Source organism: Pinus tabuliformis, chromosome 2_1, assembly GCF_031772625.1.
Source record: "Pinus tabuliformis cultivar Carrire ecotype Pingquan chromosome 2_1, CPIR1, whole genome shotgun sequence".
Taxonomy (NCBI): domain Eukaryota; kingdom Viridiplantae; phylum Streptophyta; class Pinopsida; order Pinales; family Pinaceae; genus Pinus; species Pinus tabuliformis.
The window spans coordinates 821,006,583-821,027,288 of NC_142299.1; the positions used below are offsets into that span (position 1 = coordinate 821,006,583).

The 20,706-nt window shown below is 38.6% G+C and overlaps 1 protein-coding gene across 1 annotated transcript in view; it reads left to right on the plus strand.

The window, feature by feature from the left end:
- The first annotated feature begins 690 nt into the window (after positions 1-690).
- Positions 691-20,706, plus strand: part of LOC149203170 (uncharacterized) — a 59,989-nt gene continuing 39,973 nt past the window's right edge. The window contains exons 1-3 of the mRNA XM_089401787.1: positions 691-775; positions 859-1,100; positions 8,900-9,234. Coding sequence (XP_089257913.1) covers positions 691-775; positions 859-1,100; positions 8,900-9,234 — 662 coding nt within the window. The remainder of the gene's footprint in view (positions 776-858; positions 1,101-8,899; positions 9,235-20,706) is intronic.

Genomic DNA, 20,706 nt, shown 5'->3' on the forward strand with positions numbered 1-20,706 from the left:
CCCAGTCATATGTTTGTGTTGACACCTAATCCTTTGCGGTTGGGTGAACCTGGAATGTGAACAGTCATCAGAAGATGAACTGAGCAGTCACATTCTTGTATATAACAATAGCTACCTAATGTAATAAATCGAATCAGTTTTTCTGAGTTTTCTGCCAAACTGGAGTTACTCTTGGCCTGACATGGTATCAGAGCCAGCTCCTTGTTTTAGCTATTATGCTCCTTGTAACTCCTCTGTCCTGACCTATGCCTCTGCCTCTGCTTTATTCCCTTCTGTTCTGAAATAATTTGCCTCTGCCACTGCGCTCTGTCCATAACGCTTGTCTCTGACCTGCATAGGCCTGACATGGTCTCTGACTGCATCTGAAATTGAACAGTCAAGGTTCGAATCTCCATTATGGCACCCATTCACACCATTCCATTGAAACGTTGTTCAATTGGAACGCTGTTGAATTGACTGTGGTATTGAACGTTGTCCCTCACATTGACGTTGACGCCCAATTCCAGCAGATACCTGAGGCGCTCCACATCAAGCAACGAAGGTTCCTCCTCGTGGGGTTCGTAATAGAGATTGTCCAAGTCGTTGTCGTCCATAATCGCAGGACGTGGCCCCGTTGTTTGGGTACGCTGTCAAGCTGTAGCACAAAATGTTGAGAAATTTCGGGCTGCCTGCGCTATATCTCTATTGGTAATGGTATCAAAGCATATCAATATATTTTTATTTTGCTTCATGTTTGGTGAAAGTCCATGGAAGCCCATATATGTTACGAGAGATGGTTGGAAACAACCCAGTTTTTTTGAAAAATGAAAAATAGCATCCTTGATTAATCACTTGCATCAAGTAGTGATTGCTGCCAAGATCCAGTTGCACCAGAGAACGTGGGTTCAACAGCTGTTGTAGCCATTGTGAGCCCATCTCAACTTGTTATTGCAAACTGTGGAGATTCCAGAGCAGTCTTATCAAGGGGAGGCAAAGCTATTCCCCTTTCCAGTGACCATAAGCCCGAACGAGAGGACGAGTTGAACCGCATTGAAGCTGCTGGTGGACGTGTTATTTTTTGGAATGGTATCAAAGGGAATGAACAGAGCATCGGTCTGATTGTATCTTACTTGCTATCCAATCTTCAACTTATAGAAACTTGACTTCGGTGATGGCTATGCAATTGGTTCAAGGTGTCTTCCTCGTCTCATTTTGATCTTGATGACAGTTTTTCTTCTCTGTTTTAACCCAGTGGATGGCTCAACACTCTTTCAACCTTACCTGTGGATCAATACCTCATTGGCCTGAACACAGCCTTTGATTTGAATGCCTGACATAGTAGTATTGCGCAGTTTTGTTTAAAAAAAAATCATTCAAAGCATTTGTGGAGGTGAATAGTAGTATTGCACAATTTTTTTTTACATTTGAATGGTAATGTTGCGTTGAAGCATTAAAGTGATATGTAATATTGAAGTGATATGTACATAATATTTCAATGAAATGCTGATGCTTCTATCAAACATTAGAGGGATTTGAAGAAAATATAGTGCATAAGGCTGTAACGTAAGGAAGTTTTTTTTATCAGCAGAAGCTTTTTTTTATCAGCAGAAGTATTTTTTTACAGAATGCATTCAATCATCTCTATGGTAGGAATAGTTCTCACTGGCAAGGAGAACTATCCTGAATGGTCCCGGATGATAAAACACACCCTCATCTTCAATGAGTTGTGGAAAGGAGTGTGTATCGGAGAAGGAGACAATGACCCAGTGCAGCCTACATCAGACAAAGAGCTTGTCATTTGGGAAAACAAGAACAGCAAAGCCTATGCATTAATCGCAGCATCTGTAAATGAAGAAGTAAGTCGCCATATTTCATCATATTCAACTGCCTTTGGAGCTTTACAAAAGCTGAAAGAACTCTATGACTCACATTCTGCACTTGAAGTTGTTCAGCTCATGATTAAAATCTTCACCCTTGAACTGAAAAATAATGATCCTCTTGCTCTTGCATCTGAAGTAAAGTCTATAATGCATGATATTAAATCCACTAAGGTTGAGCTGGATATCCCTCTTATTGCTTTTCTCAAGGCACTCTATCCTACCTACTCCAATTATCTTGAGTCTTTACAAGCAAATGGAAATCTTAAAGATATAACCTTTGACTCTCTTGTGAAAAAGTTTGCTGAAAGAGAGAAAGCCTTTGGAAAGAAGACAGCTCCTGAATCTTCTGAAGAGACCGTGTGCCTTGCTCATAAAGAAAAGCATCCTGCTCAAGATTCTACAGGAGGAAGAGGTGGACGAAGAGGAAGAGGAAGATACTTCAGAGGCAGGGGGGGCAGACATTCTCAAGGAGAAAAGGCAGACTTACATTGCATTCGCTGCAAATGAAATGGATCACATGATGCTTCTACATGCAAGCTACCATGGGACAAAATTGAGCAGAAAAGAATCCAGCACAAAGGTAAAACTGATGATACAGACAAAGGTAAAGCACCTGAATCTACTCACTATATTGAGGAACAATGTAACATTGGAGTAAATGAAGATTTGTTTAATGCTTCACTTGCTTCTTCGAAAAATGATTGGTTGCTTGATTCAGGAGCAACCTGTCATATGACTCATAGAAAATATTTTTTTGAAGATTTCACTGACAATGTTGATGGAGCAGTATACTTTGCAGATCAATCAAAAATCAAGCCATCAGGGCTTGGCACAATCAGGCTTAAACTGCTTGGTCTTCCAGACTTTCTTCTGGATCATGTTCTATATCTCCCACAACTCAAGAGAAACATGTTGTCCTTGGTCCACATCCGCCAGCAAGGTCACTCCATTCATATGTTTGATGGCAAGCTTGAGGTAAGAAAAGAATCTGACGACTCACTTGTCATGAGGGGAATAGAAGAAGAAAGGCTTCTCAAACTGCAAGGAACCTCTGCTCATGCACAACATTTCTCATATATTTCTCATCATGAAGAACCATTTTTTTTCTTGATTATGAGCTGATAAGGCAAGTCAACTTTGCATGCTCTTTTTAGTCTTTGGTTTCCATCTCCCTTTATCCTTTTGGATAATTGTCTATCTGACACTCTAGGACTTAGATAGGTATTCAAACCCACTTCTGCACTCACTAGATTTATGCCCAAAATTATTACATTTGAATCATTCTACTTCACTTAGTGAGGGAGAGAAGACATTTTGATTTCTGAGAGAGAAGTTTTGAGACTTAGAAATCTAATGCTTATCATATTTGGTATTCTCATCCCTTTCTACTTTGATCCTTCTACAATCAATGGCTTTATGTCCAAATATATGACACTAAAAACAGTGACCATAAAAAAGTAGGCACGCCTATTGTTAGAAGCATTATGAGATGGTGTAGTGAAATATCTTGGTCGTCTGATTGATTGATTTGTTATCCATTTTCGATCTTATATTTGCACAACTGCTCTTTTTCCTTCATTAGTTTTTTCATGATGATTCTTCTCATGGCTTTGTGATTCTTTGAATCCTGTAGACCTCAAGTTTATCTTCCCAATAGAAGATTCTTGTGTATTAGAGTATCCTAGAACGGTTCTAATTCCTGAGGGTCTTTGACTATTTAGGTATTGATCTAGTCTCCTTGTCCCTTCAACAAATTTTTCATTTAGACCCTTCTCGATCTTTGTTTTCTCAAGATTCGTTCTCAGAGAGACAACCTCTACTTCAAGACTTTGACAGTTTGCTTCCCATTCTTGAATTAGGTCTCGAAGAACCTCTTCTTTTCATTTTGCCTTCTCCAGCTCAATTTTCAAAGACAGGATATCATCTTTGCATATCTGTGAGATCATTTATCTTTTAACTCGAGCAACTCCCATTTCAACTGCTTGTTCTCCTCTTCCAGTCTCTCACAATTTCCTTGGTTTTCTTTCAGTAGAAGGACTAGACTGTCCTTACTTTTGATAACTTCTTCTAGCTTTTATTTTTGATAGGAAAACTCGTCATTATCAAAGTTATACATGCCTTCTTCTGCACACTGTAACTGTTCCTTCAACTGCTTATTTTTCTTCCTTGCTTTCTTTAACTCATTGAGGGCATTGATGAGTTCTCCTTCAGGGTCTACTACTCCTTCTTCCTCTTCAGAGTCCATAATACCCTGTTTTTTAGAGTCTGTTTCAAATGCCATAAGAAGATACTTATCTGACTCATTCTCCAATGAGTCTTCATAGTCTGACTCTGGTGCTGAGCTATCCTCTTTTGAGTAGAACCCCTTCTTCTTATAGGGATTTTTCTTCTGATGTGTCTGAGATTTGTTTCCAAATTTCAGATCCTCTTCCATTTCAACCTTTTCTTTATAAGGGCATTTGGAAGAGAAATGTCCAACTCTTCCATAGTCAAAACACTTAAAGGGAAACTTCCCTTTATATTTTCCTAAGCCATGCTTTAGTTTTTTGGCTAGTTGAGCCAACTCCTAATCAGATTCACAGCTGGAGCAGTCTTGATGATCTTTATGCTCCTTTCCCTTTCTGGATACTTTGAACACCACTTCCTTTGGTTCAAATTTTTATATTCCTACTCTCATCTCATAGGCTGTGAGAGTACCATGTAGCTGATCCATCTTGAGATCCTTTAAGTTAGCCATTTCCTCAATAGCTGAGATCTTGGCATTAAATCTCATGGGAAAAGATCTTAATATTTTTTGAACAATCATCTCTTCCTTGACTTCTTCACCAAGTCCTCTAATCATATTAGTCACTTCATCAACTCTGAGGAAGTATTCTGCTATGCTTTCATTCTCATTCATTCTCAGGTTTTCAAACCTCATTTTGAAAATTTGAAGTTTTGCTTGCTTGATTTTTCCATCTCCTTCATGACTCTGGTTAAGCTTTACCCATACTTCCTTAGCAGATTTACAATGCAAAACTTTTACAAGTTCTGATTGACTACGACCAAAGATAATTGCATTCTTGGCTTTAACATTATTCCCATATAATTTTTTACCATCTGCATCAGTGGGAGGAATATCAGGGACATTGTAGTTTACTAGTACTGAAGTCGAAACATATACTCCCAGGGACATAAGATATGCTTCCATTCTCACTTTCCAAAAATAATAGTTGGTCCCATCAAAGATTGGTATTCTACTCGAGTAAGCCTCTTGACTCTCTTGCCTAGACATAATTCCTTATAGATCTACCTTCTAGTGTTTAAATTGTTGCTGAAGGAACTTGTCTCTGATACCAATTATTGGAAAAAGGAATTGCTGAGAGGAGGGGGGGGGGGGGGGGGGTGTTGAATTAGTAATTAAGAGACTCATTTTTCTTTTTATTATTATGACTACAATCCCTTCTTATGTTCTTTAACTTTTGAGAGCATTCATTCACGAAATAGTGAACCAACAATATTTCAGACACACGTATCCAAGCAACAATCACATGAGAAACACACATTTGACGTAGTGTTTTTCACGTGGAAACCCAAAGGGAAAAAACCACCAATTTGTTGTTTGTTTATGATGTAAATTAAAAACCCACTTAATTACATCTATTTTTTTGTGAGCACCCACTCATAGGAGGCACCAACCCGCCCTTTCCATTGTTCTATTATTTCATACGATTTTCAAACTAAAAACAAAGGCATGTGATTTTACAAGTAAAATACCAAACAATGGGTTTTCACATATTTCACTTCTGCACTCTGCCTTCTATTCTTACTCGCAGCACATCTCCTCTCGCTGCTCATAGCAACACTTACTCTACGCTCTACCTTCACTGTCAAGGGCTCTTCACTGACTACACTTCAACACTATTATTTTTGCAACTGCGGTAAAATTCCACCTTGGATAGCTCAAATTACTGAGATGATTGTTTCATTAGATTTCTCTTTTTGAGAGGACCAAAATCAACCTAAAGATCTCCCAATTTGGTTAAACGAAAGTTGAGTTATGAATTATTTTATTCATACATATATTATAGAATGGGTTGGCCCTAACCACATGAGTAACTGCTTGGGTCAGCCTTAACCCCAAGTGAACCCTCAAGAAAACCTATAAATAGAAGAGACCTCAAGATCATTTGGACACATATTCTCTTCTCTTTTTTCATGGTTTGCACAGGTTCGATGGAAGGAGTTCGTTCAAGGGTCCGAAATCACATGCGAAAGGTTGACTCTGAGTTAGGTTCTTCTAGATCTCGATCGCTGGCACAAAACATGGCATTATTGTCCCTCGACGCTGGTACACAAGCCTATGAGAGTGACTAGAGACCCATAGTCACTGGCATAGAGGCTTATGGGAGTGAATATGGCTTCAGAGGCAGATATGTAGGTATCAGTCCTTGGTCGTTTGCATAAAGTGGTCCTGAGAGTGACCAAGACATCTCGGTCGCTCGCACAACAACAATAATGGAGCGAATCCGGGTTTTAGCTACATTATGCCATAGTCTCATGCATAAAGACTTCCTGAGAGTGACCCTACAGTCACAATCGCTCGCATACAATGACTGAGAGAGCGACCAAGAAGTTTCGGTGGCACACAGACAGTCGTGATGTGGGCGACCAGAGTTCAGATATAAGATTTGACATCTCGGATTTAGTTAACTTCAGTGATCTGGATTTCTCTCTACTGTTATATATATCTGTAGATCTGATTTATTATTATCCCCTGCAATCATATGTATCGGGCTCATTGACAGTGACAACAATGCTTAGCAGTGTTCAACACAATGACAGTAGTATACAACAGTTGACATCAGTTTTTGACAACACATTACAACCATTTGTATGAGGGTTTTGATTCCTAGCATGATTAGATTTGTTTCATAGATATCATTATTGTTTTTCTGCATAGATAAAGTTATGGATCATTATACTCTCTTTTGTTGCATCATTTGATGACAATCTAAGAAGAAGAAGATTTGCAAGGGTTTTCCCCATAGTGGGTTTTGCCCTGGTCTTGGACCAATCCTAGTGTCTCTATATGTGTGCATGCTTTCTTCTATTGTTCCTTTTATGTTCCGCTGCATTGATGATGATGGTGATGTTGTTTCTTTCTATGTAATTGCATATGTTGATGTATAATGGTGTAGATCTAAATAATGTAATGATGATATGGGGTGAACTTAATGTATTAATGATGAAATGCAACTATCATAACAAAGAAAAATGTCGCCCTAAGAAAATTTAACATGTATCAAAGCTGGGTTGAAGAAAAGCCATGGATATCACTGCGATGATGATACCATTGATGGAAGAAAGAAGATGATGGTGGAGACCTAAAAGAATTCTAGGGTTTGAAGAAAACCCTAGGTAGCTTGATTATTAGGGTTTGATGGATTTTATGAGTTTAGGGTTGAAGAGAAAACCTTGGTTTATGGAAATTATATGAGATATGGAACCTTGTATGGTCAATGAGAAGATGCTCAAGCACTTGTGGGAGATTTGATGAAGCCCTAGATGGGATAATCCTTAGCATATCTGGTTGGATACTTTAAGGAAACATTGGTATATGGACCATGTGCATTGATGGCTCTTGAATATTGATTTAAGAGGGAGAGGATCACCTCTCATTGAAGATAAGTATTTCTTTGCTTATGATGCTTGTTACTTATTAGACTTATGGATCTTATGATTATGCTTATTATTTCCTACATAGATATTTGAGTATATGGATTGTTAATCTAGGTTGTCATTGATGTCAATATAGCACTGTTTATGATGGGAAATTCTTTGACACATGATTGCTCATTGATGCCCATTGATCATAATGCTCATAATGATGAAAGTTTGATATATGATGATATAATGACGCGGGAGGTCGATTGAACAACAAATGACGCAGGAGGTCAATTGAACAACAATTGAATAGCAAATGACGTAGGAGTTCGATTGAACAATAATTGACGCAGGAGGTCAATTGACTTCTTTTGACCAGCAATTGAAAAGAAGCAATTGAACATCGATAACAGAGGAGAAAAGAAGCAAAGAGGAACACATCGGCAGAGGTGCATAAATAGTGTTAACAGAGGAGTTAACAGTAATATCGCATGAAATACCACAGAAATATCAGAGGAGTTAACATATCGGAGGAGTATTGTAGAGTATCAGAGGAGTTAACATATCAAAAGAGCAGCAGTAGGAAAGTACGAACTTCCTTGTTCGTGGCTAAAGTCCCGCACTCAATCTTAGTCGTTGATCTCATAGTCAACGCTTAGATCACAGTCAACTGCATGGATTAAGGCTGTTGTTAATCCATGTGCTAGTCGAAGTCCCGCAAACCGTCGATTGCGATGAGCTGTGGGCCCGATTGCTCCAATAGAACACGCTCTATTTTAATATCGCATCTGCCATACCAAAACTGCCGCATCAGAAGTTATGTAACGCAAAGGAATGTCACACTAAAAATCTGCAATTGTGAAATATATATATATATATGGACCCACGGGCCCATTACAATACATCGTAATACAACATCACATCTGCCACATCGCAAGCCTCTTTAAAGCCTTGCCACATTGAAATCTGTCGATTGCGATATGTACTGCGGACCCGATCATTTTATGGTAACAACTCTACAGAAATATCGCATTCGTCGCATATCGCAAGTCTTGAAGAGATGTAATGATGGAAAATCGACGATTGTGATAAGGTTGTGGACCCAATGGGTTTATTAACAACTGCTTAAGATGGTATCGCATTTGCTCTATTGGTAGTAGTGGAATTACTATGTTATGTGCAAACCTCCGAAAGTTGTGATTGCGGGATTAAAGGAATGACGTGGCACGTGGGATCTCCAATATGGGTATAACCTCTCTTGTGATGTGATTTCCGTGAATAATTAAGTCTATGGATGAAAGGGCCTCTCTGATATAATTCTAATAAGAAACATTTATTGTAATTCAGCCTCTCTTCCAAATGAACGTGTCTTTTGAGTATTGGTGAACTCGAAGAGACAGAGGAAGTTGAAGATTGAGAAGTCAAAGGTCGAGAAGCCAAAAGGTCAAGCGAGCGTAGAGGAAGCCGAAGATCAAGCGAGCAAAAAAGGAAGCCAAAGGTCAGTGGTATCAGGCATCTATAACAGAGAACAAGAAAAGGTTCACATGTGGAGAACTGGAAGAAACAAAGAAGTTGTAGGTCCATTAGGACAGAAGGAAGCCATAGGTCTAGTAGGACAAAAGGAAGCAGAAGGTCCAGCAGGACAGAAGGAAGCCGAATGTCCAGAAGGAAGAAGGAAGCTGAAAGGGCCAGCAGAAGACGAAGATCTGTTTGACCTCGAACCAGCCAAGTAAGTTTTTATCAGTCATCAGTGGAAGGGAGCAGTAGACAACACGAGCGTTGAAGCATTTGTGAGTTTGTCCCTTGGAAGTAAGATACCGCAACAATCACTCCTGAAGCATTTACCGTGACAGTGAGAACAGAGGCTTGAAACAGATAGTTGTTTTTGTGCAAAGCTTAGTGTAGTTCATTGTAGACACATTGAAGTTGTGTGAAGACTATCATAGATCATGATGGCTATTTGAAATCATCATGATGTAACTTTCTAGACTCTATGTGGGCAATATGAAGAGTTGTGAAGACTCCTTCATATGAAGATAGGTTGTCATTGATGATGTAGCATGGAGACTACAATGAAGTTGTAGATTGACAAAATTCAGTGAAGAAGATTTTGGGAGCATAGAATTACTATCAAACATATCTAGACAAAATATAGCAATGGGTTGGAGCCCAGAGGGTTGGTGCTCTAAAGGTTGGAGCCTCAAACAAACAAGGTTAGTGCCTTGACAAGATAGGGTTGGAGCCCTTGGAGTTGGTGCCTCAGAATTGGAAATATTGGTGTCCTTGGATTTGGTGCTCCTAAACACAAGGTTGGTGCCTTGAGAAGATAGGGTTGGTGCTCTAGAGGTTGGAGCCTCACAAAAGACCAAGTTGGTGCTTGGCAACATATTGGAGCCTTATATATATTGTATCTGATTTATTGTAAAGATTATATTAATAAAAGCATTTATTCCTATTGTTCATTTTGTGTTCTAAATATAAATGAGTTAACTGGTAAAAATAACAATTGAAAAGGAATATTGATTCACCCCCCCCCCCTTAGTATTTCCAACATGGATGTTTCTAACCTCCTTGATTAGATGAGATGTGTAGATCCTTCTTGAGGATCATTTTGAGATGTAGATTTGGAAAGAGATAAAGAGGTACTTGATTGCGATATATATATATGGACCCATGGGACCATTACAATACGTCGTAATACAACATCACATCTGCCACATCGCAAGCCTCTTTAAAGCCTTGCCACATTGAAATCCACCGATTGCGATATGTACTACGGACCCGATCATTTTATGGTAACAACTCTACAAAAATATTACATCCGTTGCATATCGCAAGTCTTGAAGAGATGTAACGATGGAAAACTGCCGATTGCGATAAGGTTGTGGACCCAACAAGTTTATTAACAAATGCTTCAGATGGTATCACATCCACTCTGTTGGTAGTAGTGAAATCACTATGTTATGCACAAACCTCTGAAAGTTGTGATTGCGGGATTAAAGAAATGACATGGCATGTGGGATCTCCAATATGGGTATAGCCTCTCTTGTTATGCGATTTCCGTGAATAATTAAGTCTGTGGATGAAAGGGCCTCTCTGTATAATTCTGATATGAAACATCTATTGTAATTCGACTTCTCTTCCAAATGAACGTGTCTTTTGAGTATTGGTGAACTCGAAGAGACAGAGGAAGCCGAAGATCGAGAAGTCAAAGGTTGAGAAGCCAAAAGGTCGAGCAAGCGCAGAGGAAGCCGAAGATCAAGCGAGCGAAAAAGGAAGCCAAAGGTTAGGCGTATCAAGCATCTATAACAAAGAACAAGAAAAGGTTCACATGTGGAGAACTGGAAGAAACAGAGAAAGTTATAGGTCCAGCAGGACAGAAGGAAGCCGTTTCTCCAATAGGACAGAAGGAAGCCAAAGGTCCAGCAGGACAGAAGGAAGTCGAAGGTCCAACAGGAAGAAGGAAGCCGAAAGGGCTAGCGAAAGATGAAGATCTGTTTGACCTCGAACCAGCCAAGTAAGTTTTTATCAGTCATCAGTTGAAGGGAGTAGTAGAAAACACCAGCGTTGAAGCATTTGTGAGTTTGTCTCTTGGTAGTAAGATACCGCAGCAGTCACTACTGAAGCATTTACCGTGACAGTGAGAACAGAGGCTTGAAAAAGAGAGTTGTTTTTGTGCAGAGCTTAGTGCAGTTCATTGTAGACACATTGAAGTTGTGTGAAGACTATTGTAGATCATGATGGCTATTTGAAATCATCATGAGGTAACTTTGCAGACTCTATGTGGGCAATATGAAGAGTTGTGAAGACTCCTTCATATGAAGACAGGTTGTCATTGATGACGTAGCATGGAGACTACAGTGAAGTTGTAGATAGACAGAATTTAGTGAAGAAGATTTTGGGAGCAGAGAATTACTCTCAGACATATCTAGACAATATATAGCAGTGGGTTGGAGCCCAGAGGGTTGGTGCACTAAAGGTTGGAGCTTCAAACAAACAAGGTTGGTGCCTTGACAAGATAGGGTTGGAGCCCTTGGAGTTGGTGCCTCAAAATTGGAAGGATTGGTGTCCTTGGAGTTGGTGCTCCTAAACACAAGATTGGTGCCTTGAGAAGATAGGGTTGGTGCCCTAGAGGTTGGAGCTTCACAAAAGACCAAGTTGGTGCCTGGCAACATATTGGACCCTTATATATATTGTATCTTATTTATTGTAAAGATTATATTAATAAAAGCATTTATTCCTATTGTTCATTTTGTGTTCTAAATATAAATGAGTTAACTGGTAAAAATAACAATTGAAAAGGAATACTGATTCACCCCCCACCCACCTTCTCAGTATTTCCAACAATTGGTATCAGAGCTAGTACCTTCACCCAAAGCCTAATAGCTTGAAGGTTGATCATTAGGACACAAATGGCGAAGCCAAGGAAGAAAGTCTCCAATCCTCCTAAATATGTGTCTCCCTTTACCTGAAATAGAAGTCAATCAATTTGTGGAGGCTCCATGGTTAAATGGAAACTTTGATATATGGGAAGCAAGAATGAGGAATTTCTTAAAGACTCAAGGCATTGAAGTATGGGAATCAGTAATTACTGATAACATGATGAATAGAGAATCCAAGGAGTACAATGAAAAAGCAATGAAGGCAATCTTGAATGGGCTACTAGATTTTATAAAGAACAATTTAGGAAAATGTTCGTCAACAAAGGGTATATGGGACAAAATTCATGACCTTCACTCAAAAGGAGCATTGACCATGACCACCAGTCAAGAAGATGATGGAAACCAAGAAGGAAATCTAGAACCCATCATAGAAGCTGAAAATGAAAATGATGACATCAAGGCTAAAGAAGACCTAGAAGATGAAGAGAATGAAAAAGATTGTGTAGAAGATCTCCTCACTAAACTTATGGCTGCCATGGAAGAGATTATCAATTTGAAAAAGGAAACCTAGGAACTTAAGAAGAAAGCACTAGTTGGTGACCAAGATAAAATAAGGAAGAAAGTTGACCTTGTCAAGCTTCAAGTAAAAGAAAGGGATGAAGAGCTTGCCAAGCTTAAGAAGGAATTTCACCAAATCAAAAAAAGCATCATGAAGAAGTCATATCCATGAAAAATCAATTGGATAAAGCAAAGAAACGAGAAGATACCTTGTCAAGTCGACTTGAACAAAGGCACAAGAGCTTGAACAAACTTGAAGAAGAGATTGGTCAGTACAAGGTAGAGGTCTGCTCTCTCAAATCTCAACTACAAGAAGCAAGAAAGTTAGCATAAGGAGCTGAGAAGACAATGGAAGCATTGGAAATCATAGAAGGACAGGTTGATGAAGTAGAAAAGGAGAGAAACACCATGATATGTCAACTAAAAGCAAAGGATGGAGAAATCTTCAAATTAAAATCTAACATCAACCTTATCAATGCTGAAACATGTAAAGCTACAAGGATCAAAGAAGAAATGGAGAGCAGTCTAGCAAAGGAAATTGAAGAAATCTTCAAAATGAAGTCAGATATCATCTCCCTTAAATTAGAAGCAAATGAAGCAATACGTATTAAGGAAGAGATTGAGAAACAACTTGCTAAGAAGAATAATGATTGTGAAAAATTGGAAGAAAAGATTGTCTCCCTTAGGCAAAAGGTTGAAGGGATGGAAAAAACCTTGAAGAGCTCTCAAGCCTTGGATGACATGCTCAACCATCAAAGATGTCCATTTGATAAATCAAGTCTCGAGTATGCAGGTGAATCCTCAAGCAAGAATGATAATGCTTCAAACAACAAGGATATGAGGAAATCAGAAAGAAATGTTGATGCTCCCAGTTTCAACAAAGGTAAAGATAAGATTCAAGGCGTTAATGAAGGAAGTCCTGTTCCAAGAAGAAATGAAAATGTTGTCAAGGATGCGAGAAGCAATAATTATCATCAAGGGATCTCAAGGCAAAAAGGCTTTAGAAATACATCAAGGAAATCTCCATCTCCCAAGTACCAAAGTTTATTTCTTGGTTATTGTTATTCTTGTACAAACTTTGGACACATGGCAAAAGATTGCAGGGCTTCTAATGATCCTCGTCAATCTCCAGGAAGCAATTTCGCAAGAAGTCATGAATTCTTATTCATGAACAACATAGAATACTTCAAGTGTCATAACATTGGTCATATGGCATGTAATTGTAACTTGATTTGGGCACCTTCTCAAGCTAGAACAATGCCAGAAAAGAAAGTTACACAAATATGGAGAAGAAAGCAAATACAATTTGAAAATCTACTGAACCCTCCAGCCAACAACACATGTTGTTGACATGATGAAGATATTCTTGATATTTCGAGTGTTTGATGACGAGACTCTGCCAAAAAGAGACCATGCATACAGTTAGGGGGAGCTTGTGATTCTTAATCATTATTGTAGAAGCTATTCATGAAAGGGTCCTTATGAAATCCTTGTTGAGCTATATTAACAATCATCCTTTGATAAAGATAATTTCTCAGGAGCACTACATTAAAGAACATGATCTTATAACCATTTTTTGGACTGTTGTTGAAGATGTTTTCCACTTGATCACTAAGCAAAAATTGGAGAAACAGAGAAGGCCATCCAATGCTAGAGAAATAGGGAAAATAACTATGTTGTTGGTATTACAGAAGTTAAATGTCTCGACTCAGGGATAGAATTTGAGAACAGTTAAATCAAGGGTTGTAATAGAGGCAACCTTCAAACAAACAAACACATCTAGGAATGGAGCTTGAAGCAAGAGCAGTTGGAAGAATCTAGCATAATTGAAGCATTGCAAAAAGTTGTCAACCAGTAAAAGAATTTAAAAGATAGTCACAGATTGGATATCAAAATCTGCTAGTGGAGATAACTTGCAGGTTTTGGTCTAACGACAATCGTGATTCCTGAATTGAAGATGTTGGATACTGTAAATCGTGATTTCCAACAGTGATCTCTGCATCTTTTGAATCTTGTTGAAACAAGATAAGATCTAATTGACTTACAGACCTATTGTACTAAAATAATCTGAATATCAAAATGCAATTATGAAATGCGGTGACCTAAGCATAAAGGTGAAGTGTGATGTTTTGAGCATAAAAGTTTGCGGACCTGTGTGTACAGTTTCTCACAATAACCATATCGGCATAAGTCTCATGACTACAGTAACAGGGTTATTCTAGTGCAAATAATTTCCAGTGATAAGGCTACTCCAAGACATGACATTGTTTTGAATATTTATATATACATATACCCTTGGTTTAGTACTTGCCAAAAGAAAAGCTGACTTGAGCAAATTCTCTATAAAACATTGGCTTCATCATCATTGTTGCAACAGTCAGAAAGGGTGATTTGCAGCAACATCAAAGTATGTTTTGCAACTTGTAATTCTTGTAACCACAGTGGATTAGTCTTGGTTGAAGATCTCATTTGTGAACCCTAAAGATTGGAGCCATGTATGAGTAACATACCCATAAAAATATACTATTCATAAAGCACGGGATCAGTTCGACAAGGGGAGTCCTTGTGCACTCCTTTGCCATTGATGTCAAAGGGGGAGAGAAGAAGAATATTGCCATCAATGAAAAAAGGGGAGATTGTTAATCTAGGTTGTCATTGATGTCAATATAGCAGTGTTTATGATGGCAAATTCTTTGATACATGATTGCCCATTGATCATAATGCTCATAGTGATTAAAGTTTGATATATGATGATATAATGACGTGGGAGGTCGATTGAACAACAATTGAACAACAAATGACGTAGGAAGTCGATTGAACAACAATTGACGCAGGAGGTCAATTGACTTCTATTGACCAACAATAGAACATGAGAAATTGAACATAAATTAAACAGAAATAACAGAGCAGTAAAGAAGCAAAGAGGAACACATCGATGGAGGTGCATAAACAGTGTTAACAAAGGAGTTAACAGTAATATCACATGAAATCCGAAGAAATATTAGAGGAGTTAACATATCAAATGAGTATTGCATAGTATCAGAGGAGTTAACATATCGGAAGAGAGGGGGTAGGAAAGTACGAACTTCCTTGATCGTGGCTGAAGTCCTGCACTCAATCTTAGTCGTCGATCTCATAGTCAACCCTTAGATCACGGTCAACTGCGGGGGTTAAGGCCATTGTTAATCCATGTGCCAGTCGAAGTCCCGCAAATCGTCGATTGCAATGAGCTGTGGACCCGACTGCTCCAATAGAACACACTCTATTGTTATATCGCATCTGCCATATCAGAACTGTCGCATCAGAAGTTATGTAATGCAAAGGAATGTCACACTAAAAATCTGCGATTGCGATATATATATACGGACCCACGGGACCATTACAATACGTCATAATACAACATTGCATCTGCCACATCGCAAGCCTCTTTAAAGCCTTGCCACATTGAAATCCACCGATTGCGATATGTACTGCAAACCCGATCATTTTATGGTAACAACTCTATAGAAATATCACATCCATCGCATATTGCAAGTCTTGAAGAGATGTAACGATGGAAAACCGCCGATTGCGATAAGGTTGTGGACCCGACGGGTTTATTAACAACTGCTTAAGATCGTATCGCATCCACTCCGTCGGCAGTAGTGGAATCACTATGTTATGTGCAAACCTTCGAAAGTTGTGATTGCATGATTAAAGGAATGACGTGGAACGTGGGATCTCCAATATGGGTATAACCTCTCTTGTGATGCGATTTCCGTGAATAATTAAGTCTGTGGATGAAAGGGCCTCTCTGATATAATTCTAATACGAAACACTATTGTAATTTAGCCTCTCTTCCAATGAACGTGTCTTTTGAGTATTGGTGAACTCGAAGAGACAGAGGAAGCTGAAGATCGAGAAGCCAAAAGGTCGAGCGAGCACAGAGGAAGCCAAAGATCAAGCGAGCAAAAAAGGAAGCCAAAGGTCAGGCATATCAGGCATCTATAACAGAGAACAAGAAAAGGTTCACATGTGGAGAACTGGAAGAAACAGAGAAAGTTGTAGGTCCAGCAGGATAGAAGGAAGCCATAGGTCTAGCAAGACAAAAGGAAGCTGAAGGTCTAGCAGGACAGAAGGAAGTCGAATGTCGAGCAGGAAGAAGGAAGCCGAAAGGGCCAGCAGAAGATGAAGATCTGTTTGACCTCGAACCAGCCAAGTAAATTTCTATCAGTCATCAGTTGAAGGGAGCAGTAGACAACACCAGCGTTGAAGCATTTGTGAGTTTGTCCCTTAGAAGTAAGATACCGCAACAGTCACTCGTGAAGCATTTACCATGACAGTGAGAAAAAGCTTGAAACAGAGAGTTGTTTTTGTGCAGAGCTTAGTGTAATTCATTGTAGACACATTGAAGTTGTGTGAAGACTATTGTAGATTATGATGGCTATTTGAAATCATAATGAGGTAACTTTGCAGACTCTGTGTGGGCAATATGAAGAGTTGTGGAGACTCCTCCATATGAAGACAGGTTGTAATTGATGATGTAGCATGGAGACTACAGTGAAGATGTAGATTGACAGAATTCAGTGAAGAAGATTTTGGGAGCAGAGAATTACTATCAAACATATCTAGACAAAATATATCAATGGGTTGGAGCCCAGAGGGTTGGTGCCCTGAAGGTTGAAGCCTCAAACAAACAAGGTTGGTGCCTTGACAAGATAGGGTTGGAGCCCTTGGAGTTGGTGCCTCAGAATTGGAAGGATTGGTGTCCTTGGATTTGGTGCTCCTAAACACAAGGTTGGTGCCTTGAGAAGATAGGGTTGGTGCCCTAGAGGTTGGAGCCTCACAAAAGACCAAGTTGGTGCTTGGAAACATATTGGAGACTTATATATATTGTATCTTATTTATTGTAAAGATTATATTAATAAAAGCATTTATTCCTATTGTTCATTTTGTGTTCTAAATATAAATGAGTTAACTGGTAAAAATAACAATTGAAAAGGAATACTGATTCACCCCCCCCCCCCCCCCCCCTCTTAGTATTTCCAACATGGATGTTTCTAACCTCCTTGATGAGATGAGATGTGTAGATCCTTCTTGAGGATCATTTTGAGATGTAGATCTGGAAAGAGATAAAGAGGTACTTGATGAAAAGATGACAAAGTACTTCAAGAGGCCTATGACTAATGAGTAGGTGCCAGGTATTTGAATACCACAAGGTATGCATGGTATGTTGTGTTTGAGCTATTGGCTCAGTAAGCCCTAAGGAATGATGAGAATTCCTATTTATTTAATGGATCATACATGCATATGCAAGTGACTTGGATATATGTCTCCTATAATGAAATTATGTGCTTGATATTGAACATTTTGACCTTGAATTCTACGAGGCTATCTAATGTTAGTACATTGATACACTTGATTTTTGGCTAACATCTATGATCTATCTATAAAGAAGGCTAGAACATTTGCTCTAGAAAATGATACTCTTCACACTTGTCATGACGGATTTCATATAGAAGGATAGTTCATTGACTCCTATACATGACTCTGCTGGTAATTCTTGCAATAAACATGATGAAAGCATATGGAAAGAATGACTGACACTCTTGTGGTTTTCATAAAGATTTATTGAATGACCTAATTTGATCTCATTGGTCATGAAGAGCATGATAACCTTGATGTGAAGAGGTATAAGTGTAAGATTGATATTCTAGATCTCTTACTATCAATGGCCTTGTCTTGATGGCATATTATTAAAATGGATGCAGTAACTTGATGGAGTGACTTGACAGAAAATGTTATTGTGTTCATAATATTTGAGATGTATTTGTTGCTTTGAGTCTAAGCCTTTGATGAAAGATTGATGTCATGATGCTGACAACCATGTTTATGATATAACAAATCTGATGTTGCATGACTCAAGTAGAGATAGGTTTTTTACATGAATGAAGATGAATGATGAAAATCCCCAGTTAGAGGGAGAATCTCTTCGCAATATTCTTACCCTTATTACTATTTGTATTCTATGTTGCTGAAATATGATTTATGTGCATTAAATCTACAACAAAGTCTTAGATCTAAAGCCCGTACATAAATTAGGGTTTCAACTCCGGACGCAGTCACAGATCTAGAAGATTTCATCCCTGGCGCACTCATGCTAAAACCTAGGCATTGTCCAGGCTACTAAAGTTGCTCTCATGCTAACACGAAGAGAAAAACTAGAGGTTTGACTGTTGTTGACCATCATCTGAAGCTTTCTGAACTCTGAATCATGATGTCCCTGACATATTCTGCCACTATTAACTCATTTCTGAAGTTTTTGAGTTAAATTGTTGATCATATAATGAAGTATTGTGCATGAAATTAGATGGTCACTTGCAAGATGTCAGTACCACAAATGTATTGCAAATAACAAGAAGATCTGCTAGCAGGAAAAACTTGAATGTTTTCCATAACATGAACATGCACACTGAACTTGTGTTTGCAGGTGACTAGGACATTCATATAGATATGTCACTATGTTGGCATGATTTGGGATTACTGGTGTTTTTTCATGATGATTTACAATAACTTTGAATTGATGATTGAGATGTGCTTTGACTATAGATCTCTCTACGATAACATTTGGACTTGACCTAATTTCTAGTGATCTAATTTCATGATTGTTGATTTTCCCTGATATCGATACTATGTGGGCATGATGACTTATGTGGAAATTGGCATCCTTGTTCTTAGCACAATGGTTGAAGTAATGATAGTTGTGATTTGGCATGAAAAATGGAACTTGCATGACTCATCCTTGATGTATGCATTTGCACATAGTGACAAGATGAATTGTATTATGATTATGAGAATGACTTAATCAAGTTCAGATTAATAATGTATAACTTGTTGGCACGATGAAGTCATGATTTGATATGAGCTCCACCTGTCTCCTGGTTGAAAGTATTAATACTATGATAATGATGACTTTGATAATGGTTGTGATCTGTCTTCTAAACTCTGATGAGTTGACTTTGTCGTTGATGGCACAACATTGAGTTATGTAAGAATGGTTATGTTGGCTTAGCAATCCATTTTTCTTAGAGCATTGCAATCAATATATGTCTAGATTTGACAGTTATCTGATGAAGTTAGGATGATGAGTTCCCAGGTATGGATGTGATATTGAATATGTTTTTGGTTTTATATCTTGATGATCTACTTGTGATAGGTGATGGGCCTCTGGTGATCTAAATCAGAGGGAGATGGCTTATGAAGCCCGAAATAATGTATCATGGCATGATGAATCGATTTCTTGAATTTGGGAAAGAAATTCCATATTGCAAAGTTATTGGAAAATGTTTTTGAATAATGAAAATTGCAAATCCTTGGATACTCTGATTTGAAGGTCAAGATGTTGTTAAACTTGACACGACATATGATGGTTTAAGCATTGATGTTTTGTTTTGAACATCCATCACGATATGTATGATGTACATAGAACTTGAATAAATTCATGAGTGAGTTGCTTCACCTACATAGAGTTGCTTAGAGCAGTTTACTTCTTTTCTTCTTATTAGCCACAGATTAGCAATCACATATACGTTAAATAAAGTGCAGATAGAACATTAAACGATCAACAGAAAACAAGCCATGACAAGAGACACAAGATGTGGCAGCTAGCCAGGGACAAACCCCAATGCAACGAAACCCTTTGATCAAATCTTATTTTATCTTCAATAGTTCAACAGAGAAATAGTACAAAATCAGAATTCTGTAATTTTATATCAGCAGCAACAAACCCTAGATTAGTAAAGTCAAACTTGGTCAAATGAGTACCTCCAATATGCTTGGTCAATTTCTAGTCAACTAGCCCTTGAACAACCTGAAGAAACAGCCCTTGAACAGCCGCAAAAACACAGTCAAACTATTGTTGACTGAAGTCAACCTACTGCCCAAAACTAGGGCAATCAACATTGGTCAAACCAAAGGTCAGATTGCCTCGGTTTCTGCACCAAAATCTGCGACTTGCCTAGGAGAGGCAGACACACCAAAATTGCACCCTTGATGAGTCAATGCTTGGTCAACATAGGTCAAAGGTGACTTCTACTGCCTCAGTCAAACTCGGTCAACGCAATCAGCAATTTCTGTGTCCTCTTTCAGCCTGCGTCTTCTTGCTTCCCACGTATGAGAGATCCTCTTCCTTGTGTATCCCAATCATACGAGGGAGAGAAGAATGAGAGATGATGAGATGAGTTGAAATGAATCAACCTCACTTGTATTTATATGATTTGTGC